The 16,765-nt window shown below is 41.0% G+C and overlaps 1 protein-coding gene across 1 annotated transcript in view; it reads left to right on the top strand.

Moving 5' to 3' along the window:
- The window catches only part of UTP25 (UTP25 small subunit processome component), a 29,406-nt gene extending 12,850 nt beyond the window's left edge, over positions 1-16,556 (top strand). The window contains exons 8-12 of the mRNA XM_059904407.1: positions 6,130-6,332; positions 7,496-7,678; positions 7,815-7,927; positions 8,649-8,894; positions 15,756-16,556. Of these exons, the coding sequence (XP_059760390.1) occupies positions 6,130-6,332; positions 7,496-7,678; positions 7,815-7,927; positions 8,649-8,894; positions 15,756-15,999 (989 nt within the window). The 3' untranslated portion in view covers positions 16,000-16,556. The remainder of the gene's footprint in view (positions 1-6,129; positions 6,333-7,495; positions 7,679-7,814; positions 7,928-8,648; positions 8,895-15,755) is intronic.
- The last annotated feature ends 209 nt before the right edge of the window (positions 16,557-16,765 follow it).

Genomic DNA, 16,765 nt, shown 5'->3' with positions numbered 1-16,765 from the left:
TTGAATTGCTCAATTGTATGGTGGTTCTATTTTTAATTTTTGAAGAACATCCATACTGTTTTCCACAGTGGCTGCACCAATTTACATTTCCACTAGCAATGCACAAGGGTTCCCTTTTCTCCACATCTTTGCCAGCATTTGTTATTTCTTGTCTTTTTGATAAGACCTATTCTGACAGGTTTGAGGTGATATCTCATTGTGTTTTTTTTTCTCTCTATGCTTTGGTTAATAGCAACTCGTAATACATGGTGGCTGTAAGAATTTATAACTCCAAAATCACAGCCTATCATTTTATATTATTTCATTTTGATCACAGCACTTACTAGCCACCTGATACATTATTCTTCTTTTTTTTTTAAATTGGAGTAGGTATAGTTGAATTACAGTGTTGTGCTAATTTCTGCTGTACAGCAGTGACTCAGTTATACACATATATACCCTTTTTTATACTCTTTTGCATTATGGCATATCCTAGGGGATTGGATATAGTTCCCTGTGCTATACAGTAGGGCCTTGTTGTTTATCTATTCTAAATGTAATAGTTTGCATCAACTAACCCCAAACTCCCAGTCCATCCCTCTCCCCACCCCCGACCTTGGCAACCAGAGGTCTGTGAGTCTGTTTCTGTTTTGTAGATAGGTTCATTTGTGCCATATTTTAGATTTCATATACAAGTGATATCATATGGTATTTGTCTTTCTCTTTCTGACTGACTCCTCTTAGTATGATAATCTGTAGTTGCATCCATGTTGCTGCCAAATGGCATTATTTTGTTCTTTTTTATGGCTGAGTAGTATTCCATTGTATATATGTATCACATCTTTATCCATTCATCTGTCAGTGGACATTTAGGTTGTTTCCACGTCTTGGCTATTGTGAATAGTGCTGCTATGAACATAGGAGTGCATGTATCTTTTTGAATTATAGTTTTGTTCAGATATATGCCCAGGCGTGGGATTGCTGGATCATATGGTAATTCTATTTTTAGTTTTCCGAGGAACCTCCATACTGTTTTCCATAGTGACTGCACCAACTTACATTCCCACCAACAGTATAGGAGGGTTCCCTTCTCTCCACACCCTCTCCAGCATTTGTTATTTGTAGACTTTTTTTTTTTAATTTTATTTATTTATTTATTTATTTATTTATGGCTGTGTTGGGTCTTAGTTTCTGTGCGAGGGCTTTCTCTAGTTGCGGCAAGTGGGGGCCACTCTTCATCGCGGTGCGTGGGCCTCTCATTATCGCGGCCTCTCTTGTTGCGGAGCACAGGGTCCAGACGCGCAGGCTCAGTAATTGTGGCTCATGGGCCTAGTTGCTCCGTGGCATGTGGGATCTTCCCAGACCATGGCTCGAACCCGTGTCCCCTGCATTGGCAGGCAGATTCTCAACCACTGTGCCACCAGGGAAGTCCTGTAGACTTTTTAATGATGGCCATTCTGACCAGTGTGAGATGGTACCTCACTGTAGTTTTGATTTCTCATTGTGATTTTGATTTGCATTTCCCTGATGATTAGTGAGGTTGAGCATCTCTACATTTGACTGTTGGCTGTCAGTACGATTTCTTTGGAAAAGTGTCTATTCAGGTCCTCTGCTAATTTTTAATTGGATTGTTTGGGGTTTTTTGATAATGAGTTACATGAGTTCTTTATATATTTTGGATATTAACCCCTTAATAGATTTGCAAATATCCTCTCCCATTCAGTAGATTGCCTTTTTGTTTCATTGATGGTTTCCATCGCTGTGCAGAAGCTTTTTAGTTTGATGTAGTCCCATTTGTTTATTTTTGGTTTCATTGCCCTTGCCTGTGGAGTCAGATCCAAAAAAATATTGCTAAGACTGTTGTCAGGGAAGTTACTGCCTATGTTTTCTTCTAGGAGTTTTGTGGTTTTCAGGTCTTATGTTCAAGTCTTTAATCCATTTTGAGTTGACTTTTGTAGATGGTGTAAGCTAGTGGTCCAGTTTCATTCTTTTGCATGTAGCTGTCTAGTTTTCCCAGCACCATTTGTTGATGAGACTGTCTTTTCCGCATTGTATATTCTTGCCTCCTTTGTCATAGATTAATTGACCATATAAATATGGATTTATTTCTGGGCTCTCTGTTCTGTTGATCTGTGTCTGTTTTTGTGCTATTATCATACAATTTTGATTACTGTAGACTTGTAGTGTAGTTTAAAATCAGGGAGTGTTATACCTTTAGGTTTGTTCTTCTTTCTCCTAATCAGTCTGGCTATTCAGGGTCCTTTGCAGCTCTGTACAAATTTTAGGATTATTCTAGTTTTATGAAAAATGTCATGGGTATTTTGATAAGGATTGCATTGAATCTGTAGATTTCTTTGGGTAGTATGGACATTTTTTTTTTGAATTTTTTGTGTTTTTAAAATTTATTTATTTATTTATTTTTGGCTGTGTTCGGTCTTCGTTTCTGTGCGAGGGCCTTCTCTAGTTGCGGCAAGTGGGGGCCACTCTTCATCGCGGTGCACGGGCCTCTCATTTTCGCGGCCTCTCTTGTTGCGGAGCACAGGCTCCGGACGTGCAGGCTCAGTAATTGTGGCTCACAGGCCTAGTTGCTCCACGGCATGTGGGACCTTCCCAGACCATGGCTCGAACCCGTGTCCCCTGCATTGGGAGGCAGATTCTCAACCATTGCGCCACCAGGGAAGCCCTTTTTTTGAATTTTTGAATTTTATTTATCATTTTATACAGCAGGTTCTTATTAGTTGACCATTTAATACATATTAGTTTATACATGTCAATCCCAATCTCCCAATTCATCACACCACCACCCCCATCACCACTTTCCCTCCTTGGTGTCCAGTATGGACATTTTAACAATACTAAATCTTCCAATCTATGAGCATGGTGTATTTTTGCATGTTTGTGTGATCTTTAATTTCTTTCATCAATACCTTGTAGTTTTCCAAGTACAAGTTTTTTACCTTCTTGATTAGATTTTTTCTAGGTATTTTATTCTTTTTGATGCTATTGTAAATGGATTGTTTTCTTAATTTCTCTTTCTAATAGTTCATTATTAATGTATATAAACACAACAGATTTTTGTTAATTTTGTATCCTGCAACATTACTAAATTCATTTATTAGTTCTGACAGTTTTTTGGTGGAGTCTTTAGGGTTTTCTCCATAAAGTATCATGTCATCTGCAAAGTCAGTTTTACTCCTCCTTTCCAATTTGGGTATCTTTTATTTCTTTTTCTTGCCTAGTTGCTGTGGCTAGGATTTCCAATACTATGCTGAATAAAAGTGGCAGAAGTGTGCATCCGTGTCTTGTTCCTGATTTTAGAGGAAATGCTTTCAGCTTTTCACCACTGAATATGATGTTAGCTGTGGGTTTATCGTATATGCCTTTGTTATGTTGAGATACATTGCCTCTATACCCGCTTTGTCAACCCATCCTTGCATCCCTGGAATAAATTCTACTTGATTATAGTGTATGGTCCTTTTAATGTATTGTTGGATTCAGTTTGCTAATAATTTGTCAAGGATTTTTGCATCTGTGTTTATCAGGCATATTAGCCTGTACATTTCTTTTTTTGTGGTGTTTCTGTCTGGTTTCAGTATCAAGGTTATGCTGGCCTCATAAAATGAGTTTGGAAGTGTTTCCGCCTCTTCAGGTTTTTGGAATATGTTTGAGAAGGATAGGTATTAAATCTCCTTTAAATATTTTGTAGAATTTACCAGGGAAGCTCTCTGGTCCTGGTCTTTTGTTTTTGGGGAGTTTTTTGATTACTGATTCAATCGCATTACTAGTAATTGATCTATTCACATTTTCTGTTCCTTCATAATTCAGTTTTAGAAGATTGTGTGTTTCTAGGAATTTATGTATTTCTTCTAGGTTATCTGACTTGTTGGTGTATAATTGTTCGTAGTAGTCTCTTATGATACTTTGTATTTCTGTAGTGTCAGTTATAACTTCTTTCATTTCTGATTTTATTTGGGCCCCTTCTCCTTTTTTCTTATTGAGTCTGGCTAAAGGTTTGTTATTTTTGTTTATCTTTTCACAGAACCAGCTCTCAGTTTCATTGATCTTTTTTTTTTTTGTCTCCATTTCATTTATTCAGTATTTCTCATCTGACTTTTATTATTTCCTTCCTTCTTTGTTGGAAGTTTTTTCCTTTCAGCATATTTGAACATCATGCCATTTCCTTCTGGACCACAAAGTTTCTGCTGAAAAATCAGCTGATATTCTTATGGGGATTCCCTTGTCTGTAATTAGTTGTTTTTCTCTTGCTGCTTAAGATTCCCTCTTTACCTTTGACTTTTGACATTTTAATTATAATGTGTCTTGGCATGAATCTCCTTGGGTTCATTTTGTTTGGGACTCTTTGTGCTTGCTGGACCTGAATGTCTGTTTCCTTCACCAGGTTAGGGACATTTTTATCCATTATTTCTTCAGATAAGTTTTCTGCCCCTTTCTTTCTCTTTGTCCTCCTTCTGGGACCCCTATAATGTGGATGTTAGTGCCCCTTTCTCTCTCTTCTGTGACCCCTTAACACTGATGATAGTACACTTGATGTTGTCCCACAGTTCCCTTAAACTGTCCTCATATTTTAAAAATATTTTTTCTCTTTGCTGTTTTGTTGGGGTGATTTCTACTACCTTGTCTTCCAGGTCACTGATCTGTTCTTTTCTACCATCTAGTCTGCTGTTGATTCCCTCTAGTATATTTTTCAGTTCAATTATTATATTCTTCAGCTGTGTGAGTTCTGTTTAGAACTTTCTTTTATTTTCTGTCTCTTTCTTGAGTTTCTCACTGTGTTCGTTCATTCATCTCCCAAGTTTGGTGAGCATCTTTATGACTATGACTTTGAATTCTTTATCAGATAAATCACTTACATCTGTTTCATTAAATATTTTTTCTGGGGTTTTATCTTGTTCCTTCATTTGGAACATGTTCCTCTGCTTCCTCATTTTGCTTGACTCTCCGTGTTTGTTTCTGTGTATTATGCAAAACAGTTATTGCCCCGTCTTGAAGGAGTGGCCCTGTGTGGGAGGTGAACTGTATTTTTAACTTTTTCCTAGTTCTTGGTTGTCTTATAAACTCCCCCTCTCTGTTTGTTTCACTCCCATGGAGTCTAGAAATGCAGTCCCACCTCCATCTGCCTGAGCCTGGTGCTCAAGGAGTGTCCCCTGTGTGGGCTGCATGCGACTGTGGCCTCCGGTCGTGTCCTGCGCGTGGCATGAGGTGGGGTAGGCGCGGCTGCTCGTTGTGCATGTCTGTCAGTGCTGCACACAGGCAGTGCAGGGCAGTGGGGTAGGGGGTACTCACCCGCCACCACTGTTAGCAACTTAGAGTGAGAGTGCAAAAAACGGCACCCACCAGTGCCGTCAAGGTAGAGGGAATTGGTAAAAATGGCATCTGCCAGCATTCTGTTCCCAGAGAGAGTCCCAGCCAACTTCTGCCCCTCTGGTAGATGCTTTAAGATTAGCAAGTGAATCTCCTTCACATATGATCTGGGCTCTTTACAAACTGCTACTTGTTGCTTAGGAAAGAGATGTGGGCAGGAAATATAAATTTTTGTGATGATAATGTTAAAGCCAGAATTAGTGAATATATTTATCCAAAGCTTTATGTAGAGTGAAAGAGAACTTGTGGGTGAATCCAGGGATTTGTAGAAGAGCTCTTTGAATATGGAAAAATAGATAAGGACCAGGTCAGTAGTAAGAGAAGTAAGTGTTAAAGTCGTGGAAACCACCAGTAAGGAAAAGAACATTTCAAGGAGGGAGTGCTTATGCATTCGTGACAAGAAACACTAAAGTGCCATTGAATTGGTAACTGAGAGCTGTTGGTGACCTTAGCAAGAGTCATTTCAATGGTGTCCTGAGACTCAGAGGCAGATTGCAGTGCATTTAGGAGTGAGTGGGAGGTTTTAAAGTAGGGACAATTTTCTGGAAGGTTTGCCGGTGAAGGAAAAGAAGAGGATGGGAGCTACAAGGGACCGTAGATGCAAAGGAGGGATGATGATGATTTTAATAATTAAAGCAGTTTGAGCACAATTATATGCAAAGGGGAAGATGTGGAAGGTACAAGGGGAGGCTGCAGTTTGAGAGGGTGGAAGCTGATGGCTTGGTGGTGACTCATGAACTGATGTATGCTTGGCTGTTTTGTGTATAGGAGTGGCAATACTGCAGAGAAGCATCCGACTTTATGCCCCCTTCTATTCGTCAGACATCCTCATTGCCTCCCCTCTGGGCTTGAGGACCATCATTGGTGGAGAAGGAGAGAAGAAGAGAGATTTTGACTTTCTGTCTTCTATTGAGCTTCTCATCATTGATCAAGCTGACATTTACCTGATGCAGAACTGGGAGCATGTCTTGGTAATGCTGGTCATTCACATTTAGAGACAAGAAGCTCAGTGGTTTGAGTCTGAAATGGTTATTAAAGTCCAGATTAAAACTCAGCTTGGAAATGGAAATATTCCACATTTTCCAGTTTGAAAATGGGAAATGTTGTCCCCTCTTCTACCCACAAGTTGGTCAGTAAAGTATCCAGAAAGATAAAAATTCTTGTCAACATTTTCTAATCTCCAGAAAAGATTTCTTCCCCTTAAAAGTTGCTTCTAGTAATAGACCAGTTTAGTGTGGTTGGTTGGTTGGTTGAAATTCCTCCTCACCAGGAATGTTTTTATCTAAAATAGTTCCTCCTATTTATGCTTGCTCTCTTTTGTTTGGTCTTCAGTGGAGATGGAAAAACATTGCTCATGATTTCTTAATTTGTGATGTTTTACAGAGAAATGTAAGATGTTTTTGCCCCCTTACTGTAATTTGTGCTGTAAGTTTTTTTCTCCCTCTCAACATACTCTGCAATGTTTTGGGGTTTAGGATTGTGCTTTGGAACAATCCTCATCACAGAACTGTAGGTTTATTTTTATAAGGCATGTGAGAATTTACCTTTTCTACAACCCCGGGACTTGGAGTAAGTTCGGGACAAATAAAGGGGAGTACTTATTTATAAAGTAGGGAATAACCTTATAGTACTTGTGACCCTTCAATATACATTACAAGGTAAAAATATGATTAAAATAGAAAAGGCATGTCGATGGTTGAGTCATCGTTATTTTGAGCAAAAGGCACATGTAGTCACTCAGGGAATTTTCTAACGTTTTGGGAACCAAGTCACGGAAGGACAGCAGCTCTGTTTTCCGTGGCATTTCCCTTCTTGTCCAAGTCTGGAACTGAGTTGCTTATAGAGTGACCAGAGTGGCATTTCAGAATTTCCTTTAAAAGAAATATTCTGTATAGGTAGCATCTTGATCCTTTTTGAAAGATCCACGAGGTGGCCAGTTTGAGCTTTTCTTCTTGTTTGCTTGACTATGGGCAAGTCACTCACCCATCTGAACCTCAGTTTTCTTGTTGTAATTTGGGAGATGATAGTATGTACTTCATGGGGTTAAATAAGATGATGGGCTTATAGAAAGGTTAGCAATGCCTAACAGGTCAGTGTTCAATAAGTATTAATGGAGTATTATTTCTGCTCAAAGCATTTGATGAACCACATGAACCTACTGCCCTTGGACTCACATGGGGTGGACTTTTCTCGAGTGCGCATGTGGAGCCTCAATAATTGGTCCAAGTACTATCGTCAGACGCTGCTGTTTGGGGCCCTGCAGGATGCCCAGATCAACTCTGTGTTCAACAAGTACTGCGTCAATGTGCAAGGCCAGGTGGGTTCTCTCCTTCTTTCTCTGAATTTTCATGAAGTATTGTGTATTGTTTGGGTCATGAGGCAGAAGGAGAGGATAACATTTGGTCAACAATGGGGATAGCTCACTTCCTAATGTTCTCACTGACTCCTGGCAGGTGGCTGTGAGGAACGTCCCGATGACAGGCTCCATCAGTCATGTCCTGGTGCAGCTCCCACATGTCTTCCAGAGGATGGAAGCTGAAAACCTAGCTTCAGTGATTGATGCCAGGTACCCTCCCCTGTTCCATTGGACCCCTGGGGGTCACAGAGAGGGATTTTACTTGGGCATTCAAATTTAGAATTGTATTCCTTGTTGGCTTTATTAGTTACCATTTACGAAATGAAATGAGATAATTGAATCCAATCATGCCATTGACAGAGGAGGACGCTGAAGGCCAGAGAAATGGTGTCTTGTCCTAGTTCCGACAGTGGCAGGGTTAGTAAATCGGGTACTTTCCCCTAGACTGTGGCATTTTTAAATTACATTAATTTTTTAATGCCGCATGTCAACAACTTAATTCTAAGCCCTTCAGGGCAAGAACTGTTTTTCTAATTCTCTATGTAATTTTCCCCTGTCTTCTCATTGTGTTTAGTCAGGGGACCCATGGTAGCAGAATGGTGCTTAACACATGGTAGGTGTTCAGTAATTATTTGTTGACTGACTGATTGACAACTGAATGAATGAATGTTACAGTTATGTACTTCCTAGAATAATTCTCTGGGATATACCAGCATCACATCTATTCTTTATGATGAATAGTGTTAGCACTTACTTTTTAATGCGCTTAACAAGTTTTATCCTTACATAATCTCTTTGCAGTGAGGTAGGCCAAACTGGCCTCTTAGGGGAGGTAGAAGGAGATTGTGACTTGCCCAGGGTCATGCAGTTGGCAGTGATACTATGGCTCACCTCTAGACCACTGACTTTGCCCTTTGCCTTTCCAAATCAGGTTTAACTTTTTCGTCAACAAGATTTTGCCTCAGTATCGTGATGCAGTCATGTCTCACACGCTTATCTATGTCCCCTCCTACTTTGACTTTGTGCGTCTCCGAAATTACTTCAAGAAGGAGGAACTGAACTTCACTCATATCTGCGAGTACACCCAGAAGTCTGGTGTCTCCAGGGCCAGACACTTCTTCCTTCAAGGAGAGAAGCAGTTCCTGCTCCTCACAGAGCGCTTCCATTTCTACAAAAGGTAAAGTAGGGCCAGGTTTCAAGTGTCCTCTCTGGAGGGCCTGCTTCCAAGTGCATGGTGGGCTTTGCTGTGTTATAAGGTCCTCCCTTGCTTCACTTCCTGCAGAGAAGCCAGAGTTTAGGGGGCTGGACAGACTTTTCTTGATTGGTTGGTTGGTTTTCTTCCAAAATGGGCATTGTTGGAAAAGGTGGTAGAAACGAATGAGTGACTACAGCATAACCTGTATATAGATCTGGAGTGGGTCCATACTTAGGGTACCTCCTGTAGCTGTGGGTGTACCCCTCAAGAAAGACATTACAGAGCTGAGCAGCTCTCGACAGGGACAACTCAGCTGAATACAGGAAAGGGAGGAACCTGTCGTAGAAGCACAGATGAAACATTGGGGACTGTGTGGTCTGTGGAGATGGAAGTTGAGTACAGTGTTAGTGTTCAGAAAGTTCTCCTTTGTCCTGAGGCAGTGCACACACACTTCTGCACCAAGGAGAACCAGGACTAAGGGGCTCCTTGAAGTTTATGAGAAGCAAAAGGTGAGGGGCTTAGAGTTGAATATTTAAGGGCTTCAGGGTTTGCTTAGCTTCCCCACCATGTGACTTTGACAAAATAAGTTGGATTGGCCTTTTTTTTCTTTTTTTTTTTTTTTTTAATTCTAATTAGAGTGTTAGTAATATTGAGCCTTCTGTTACTATTTGGGATAGTTGCAGCCCTTTGTGCCCCCAGAGTTTGGTTATTTTATTGTTTTGCTAATTCTCTCTGCTGCCAAATGTAAAAGCCCCTTTTAAGCTCTTACCTAGAGAGACTGGAAATTGCATCCTATAACCTTTTCTTTCCTGATTCACAATAATGTCCAGTGAGTTTAAGTTCTGACTTTACTGTTTTATTAATTCTCAATCATAAGCTAATGAGGGGCACGTTTCCTCAGAGAATCCCTAACATCTAAGCCTGAAATCCTCTAGGCTTTGGAACATATTAGATGATGCACCTTGGCATTGCATTGCCTTTTAGTTTATGCTGATATTAGGATGGTGTTCCTCCGAAATGTTCTCCTTACCAGAACGGGGAGGGAGGGATCCAGCAGCCTGCCGGAGCAAAGCAGGCTGGCATGACATGACTTCTTTGGGTATTCTGCTGCCTAGATGATCTGCTAGTGGAGAGTTGAGGAATGACTACATTTGCGTTTGTTGGGCTTCATCTTGGCTACCCAGACAAGGCTGTTTGGCCCAAGAGTGTTAACGAATGCCTTCTTGCTGGCATCATCATTTGCTTTGTTCCAGTGAGTTGTTGTTTTCATTCATGTTGGAAATGGTATTTTGGGGGAGTTTGCACTCAGCAGGTCTAAAGAGCCCTTAGTTTTCCAAAAGCTTGATACATCAAAGCAAGTCCTTTAGATGAAGTGGATGGATTGGAAAACTTCCCAGCGTGATTGTCTGTAGCAAGTGTGAACTAAGCTGGGATGAGGACTGCTCTCAAGTAGCAGCTTTTCAAGGAGAGGGCATGATGTCAAAGGAGCCCTTTCTCTTAAGTAGGCAGGACAGTCTCCTGTCTTACACTGTTTGTTTATTGACCAAACTGTTTTGTCCCCAAAGTCACTATAAAGACAAACCTAACATGTGCCATTTGCTTTATACCCTCGACCAGGTTAGTGGGTGTTTGAGTTGAATGGAGATAATCTGCAACTGCCAGTTATCTCAAGGTTCCCAGCTATAGATTTTTTTGCTTGAGAGGTCACCAAGGTGATGATGGCTATTTTGATCTGCAGTGTCTTTGTGATTTGATTTTTTCATTTGACCTTGGGAAAAGTACATGTATTTTAAACTTTAGTATCCAGCTTTAAAATTCTGTATTTATATTCTCTATGGAAGTAGGCAGTGTTAGACATATTGCAGTTCGTTTGTGAGCTAGCAAAAAACTTTCAACCTGAGGATTTGTTTTCTTTGGGGAGATGAAACCAGTAGAATCTTAGGATGGGATGGGCATTTGGTCATGATGGCCCTCCTGAGGGGAGGACAGTTCACAGTTCTTTCTCTGAGCATTATAGTGGGTTAGCACAGGAAGGAGGATTCTTAAGCAGGGGGCAATCAGAAACTCTGGAGGTAAGATTTCTGGAGGAGGGAAATGCTAGTGGGGTGTTTCTGAGTGCTCCCTGCCCCAGGGAGAACCCCAGTTGTAGAAGTAACAGACCTGGTCTTTATAGACCGTATGCAGGAGCCAGCCTTGCAAGTCAGTTGTGGGTGCCTCATTTATCTTTAACAGTTGTCAGGTAACATAGACATCTAGAATGTCCTTAGTTTTAGGTCCTGTCACAGTGTTACGCCATATTTGTAGGGGTCACTGAAGACCCAAAGCACATACAGGAGAGGAGGAAGGCAGGGGAAGAGGTGCAGAAGATCATGGGAATTGGTACTAACTGCCCCTCTGAAGAGGTTCTGGTCACGTTCTCTTATTTCCAAGAGATGCCTAGTCTCTACTGTGGACGAATTGGTACTAAGAGAGATTTTCTTGGTTTTTAAATATAATACCTATTGGAATTGGTTTTGTTGTTTTATTTTGCTTTAAAAATTCTCTCATTATAAGAGTATTACACAATTATTGTAGAGAACCTAGAAAATCTAGGTTAAAAAAATGCGATCACTTATAATCTTACTGATATAAATACCCATTTTGGTGTATTTCTTTCCTGTCTTTTTAATGTAAAAAACATGTGCACATGCACACACACACAGACACAGGCGTTTTAAAAAGGATACCAAAATTGGGATCACAATGTACACATTGGGATTTTTTTTCTTTTATCTTGAATGTTTTATGTGCTTATTGAAAAAAAGCTTAAATAAGTTAGCATTTTGGTATATATTTGTATGTTATGGATGTATTTTTAAGTTAATATATATATAGTTCTACTATATCCTGCCCCTGCTTCAACTTTTTATTTGGGAAGATTTCATTTCAAAAGACATTGTAAGACTATCCCAGTGAACATCTCTAACTCCTTCCACTTAGATTTCACCAGCTGTTAGCATTTTGCCGCATTCTCATGCACCCACATTCTCTGTCTATCCTTCTCTCTTTCCACTCACATCTTTATTTTTTCTTCCTGAACCATTTGAGAGTAAATTACGGGAGGCTTCATGACACTTAACTCCTAAATCTTTCAGCCTGTAGAGCCTAAAAACAACATTCTTTTATCTAACCACAACACCATTAACATACCACTTGACATTACTGCAGTAATACCATCTAATATTTAGTCTGTATGCAAATTTTCCTAGTTGTTCCCAAAATGACTATTACAGCTGTTTCTCACCCCCCGCCCCCAAATCCAGCACTTAGTTAAGAATCCTACATTGCATTTGTTTGACATGTGTCTTTAGTCTATTTTAGCAGTTCTCAAGCAGGAGCAGTTTTGCTCCCCAAGGGACATTTGGAAATATCTGGAGACATTTTTGGTTGGTACAGTTGGAGGGTTATTCTAGTGGTCTAGTGGTTCAAGCGGGTCACGGCCTGGGTGCTGCTAGACATCCTACAGTGCACAGGACAGCCCTTACAGCAAAGAATTACCTGGCTTAAAATGGCAGTAGTGCCAGGGTTAAGAAACCCTGATCTAGAATAATTCTCTTCCTTTGTTCCTTGTTGTGATACTGATATTTTTTGAAGAGTACAGTCCAATTTCCTGTAGAATGTCCCACATCTGGATTTGTCTGTTTTCTTATTATTTAGATCAGTGTTCCCAAACTTTGCTACATATTAGAATCCCCTTGGGGAGCTTTTAAAAATCTGAATGCCCTGGTCATACCCCAGTATCAGTTAAATCATGGTGTTTGGGGATGGGGACCAATTACAGGCATTTTTAAAAAACAAATAGGTGATTCAGTGAGCATCAGAATTCAGGGACCAAAGATTTAAACATTATTTTAGTAAGAATTCTACATAGAGGATATTGTGTACTTCCCCCTGCATCTCCTCAAGAGGCCCAGGGTGTCAGTTTATCCCATTTTTGGTGATACTAAATGTAATCACTTGGTCAAGGTAGGTCTGCTAAATCTTTACATTGTAAAAATACCTTTTCTGTGTAATTATAAGTAATCTTTAAGGTGTGTATAGCATCCTTTTTAATGGTTACGTAGTGTTACATTGTATGGGTATGTAATTAACCCAGTTTCCTTTTAATGGGCATATTGATTTGTTTTCTGTTATTATATACAATAATGCCAAGAGCGTCCGTATGCATAGTTGATGGCATAGTTGCCTAGGCATTTCCTTAGGATAAATTTGGAAAGGAAAACTTATTTGTTCAAAAGCTGTACCCAGTTTAAAATTTGCTGTGTGTTGCCACTCCCATCTTCTCCCCTCCTTGCTAAAATACACACTCACAATAATTTATACTCCATTAGCCTATTTCTGTAAAACCCTGCTTTTTTCCAGTGACTTGATAGTCAAAATGATACCTCATGGTTTTAATGTCTTTTTCTTGCTTTTCTGTGTTTTTTGTAATTGTCAGTTGAATGTAGTGCCTGAGTAAGTAGTTGGCCTGGGCACACCTCTTCTGTCAGGCCACTAGTGTGGCAGTTGTGAATCTAGTTAGGATTTGGTTGTTACCATAGTTACCTTCTATTTACCACAGACTGCCAGTTCCTCCAGCAGACAGTGGCCCACTGTGGGGCCCAGAGCTGGAGGGCCTTGTGTCAGCGCCCTGCTCCCCTCTCAGCTTTCGCCACGCCCTGCACCCCTGTGCTGAGGGACAGCCTCTCCCCACGCTCCTGCCCCACCCCCAGCAGCAGGCTGCTCCTGCCCGCTCCTCCCCCAAGGCTTGAAGTGGGGCAGGTGTTCTCCTCCTGGTCCGGCTCAGATGCTGGCAGGTTCTGTCCATCCTGGCCTTTGGAGCTGGCGCTTTCTCAGGGTTCCTGCACCACCCTCCATGGTGGCCAGCCTCTGCCTTGTTCTTTGGGGGGTCTTGGTGGGAAGGAGTTCCCTGCTTCTCTGCGGTGGTGGCAAACATCTGCTTACATCAGTGCGGGATCTTGGGCTGAACAGGCTTCATGCCCTTTCCCCAGGACAGACTGCCCTTTTTACTGGATGTAAGTCTTGTGGTGGGGAGGGATGGGGTGAGGGGGTTAACGCCCCTCCCTTAGGGCAGACAGTTTTGCTGCTTCTGACTCCACCCCAGCAGTTGACCTTTGCCCCTCTCATTGGCTTCAGGCTTTAGCTTCATATACAACATGACTCTGGGAAGAGAGTGAGTTTTCATGTCTGCACCACCATCGGGGTGTCTCAGGTCTTCTGCCTTGCCTCCAGCCTCTCCAGGGCTCCCAGTGGAGACCTATGGAAAAGACCTCATGACTGTGAAGTAAAGGAGTGTCCAGGAATCCCAGGGATTCTGAACTGTCATGCAAGCCCATAATTGCCCTTTAAGAACTTGTTAAAAGTGTAGCTTTTTTCTTCCTACCCACTTTCTTAGCAGCTGCCCTCTTCCCCACTGTGCTCTGCCAAGGGTGAAGTGGTTCGTATGTCCTGTCTTTCTTCAGATGATCTTGTCACTCTTTGGAATTCAGTCAGTGATGGGCTGAAGCTGGCTCATACCAGCTCTTAAGGTATGGTTGCACATCTCTTCCCAGTTCCAAGTTCAGCAGCGTGACACTGGTAGCTTGAAATGGAGTATTTACACCACAGAAATTGGCAAATGCTTCAAATCAGCACCTGTCCTCCCCCACTGAGAATCCATTGTTAAACACACACCAGGGCACCGCTGAATCAGTTCACTTGGTTGCCCGGTGACATCAGCTATCTAGGCTCAAGAAAAGGAACACTGTTGTAGATTATCTTTTTCTTGTTAGCATGGGAGCAGTATTCTCTTGAGTTTTCTACATAGTAAGCAGAAATGGAACTCTCTATTTGTTTTTGTTTGTTTTGATAACTACTGAGACAGAACTGTGTTTTTTCAACATCATTAGCCATTAGAATTCCTTTATGGAAAGAGGATGTGGAAAGATGAACCAAGTAATGGACTGCAGTTATATTTTGGAAGAGGAGGGTCTCCAGAGAGATCAGGATGAGCCAAGGGATAAAAAGACAAGGAAAACTTATCGTCCATGAATAAAATAAAATTCCCGAGGGAGTCTGACATCAGCCCTGTATGAGAGTCTAACAGGAAAAATCAGAACCTTGTCAACGTATAAAATCTTTGGTCATGGAGCCCAAGAGGGAATGACTGACCTCAACCTGAACCGTAAGGCGAGTCCCTAGGGTCTGCACGCCACCGCCCCCAACCATGCAGCCCTGTGCAGCAGGGAAAGAAGCGAGGAAGCTGTTGAAATTAATTGCCTTACCATAATGCCTAATGGGTCCTCGGGCAGGATTTTGTAAATGGGTGAACTTGGGACATCTGCCATGGAGTTAACATGTCTACAGAATGACAAGAAAAGACTAATGGGAGTGCATTTACAGTTTATGCAGTTTATTTTATGTACTGGGTCTGACCTCATCTCCATTATAGAACACTGTTTTGCCTGATTATAATGAGGATAATGTTAAATTGGAAATGCCTGCTTTTCAAATTTTCTGCGACAGATTTCTAATTCTTGTCTACTATTCTTCCCCACCCTACCTCAGGCTGCTCAGATTAGGCTCAAGAAGTGCAAATTCACTTTATCATTATCTTAAGCCAAACATTAGGAATTCAAATACGTTGTCACAAAAAATGAGCCCCTCCAGCTCAAATTAGAGTAACTTTTGGTCTGGGTGTTATTTGTGCCATGGTCTTTCTCCTTGCATGAAACAGCGAGAGTGACTATGTCCCTGTAAAACTCTTTGGTGGCTTTTCCATAAAATTTCTCATGTAGACATAGCCTCTCTTTCTCCTTCTAACAGATACACAATAAAAGGCATCAGGAACCTGATTTTCTACGAACTGCCAACATATCCCCACTTCTACAGTGACGTCTGTAACATGCTGCAAGCCACCACCAGAGGCGAGGAAGCTGCCTGGACCTGCACTGTCCTCTACTCCAAGTACGATGCCCAGAGGTTGGCTGCTGTGGTCGGCGTGGAGCGGGCTGCGCACATGCTGCAGTCCAAGAAGAACGTCCACCTCTTCATTACTGGAGAGAGATGAGAATTGGTTGGACAGGAAATGGTGTTTGGTGTGATATGTCATGCTTGATTCTTTGTCACTTGGACCTGATTCTGATCACTTACACAAACAAGGGCTGCAACAAGGAAGGAGCACCAGGCAGGTTCTTATCAGATACTTCTTTCTTTTCAGATCATATATACCTGAAAAGTTCAGTGTAAACCAGATTTTGGTAAAACCCATCTTTCAGAGGTCAGAGGAGAGCTCATGGGACTCTTGAGAAGTTGATAGAAGGAATCTTCTACTTGTGAATTTTTTTGTACGCCATAAATTCTTTTGTTGTGATTTCACCTCTAATTTATTACACTTGGTAAATTCTTTCAGATTTGCCTGTTTCTATTTGACACCTTCTTAAAGTGAGGCATGCACTTCTTTGCTTGTGAGAACTGGTTATGAGAAATTGGAATACTTCTTGCTGTTGAATATCATCTTAGTTTTGGATCGCACAGGTTTTGCAAAACTGTTATTTTTCCCCAGCCAAACTTTTTTAAACCTTAAATATTCTATTTTAATTCAACCTAGAAGAGCACATTCGTTCACTGATCTTTTTTTAACTCCTAAATGTTTTAGTGAAAATATATACTTAAAAAATCACATTATATAAAATAACATTAATTTGTACTTTATTTCAAGAAATAATTTTGTGAAATTCTTGATGTCGCAAATTCATCTTCAGCATCACTGTCTTCATTGCTATAGTCATTTTTTAAGTCATATAACATAAAAAGGAAAAGAAGTTACACTTTTA

Source organism: Balaenoptera ricei, chromosome 1 (genome assembly GCF_028023285.1).
Source record: "Balaenoptera ricei isolate mBalRic1 chromosome 1, mBalRic1.hap2, whole genome shotgun sequence".
Lineage (NCBI taxonomy): Eukaryota > Metazoa > Chordata > Mammalia > Artiodactyla > Balaenopteridae > Balaenoptera > Balaenoptera ricei.
This window is presented reverse-complemented; position numbering and strand designations above follow the sequence as displayed.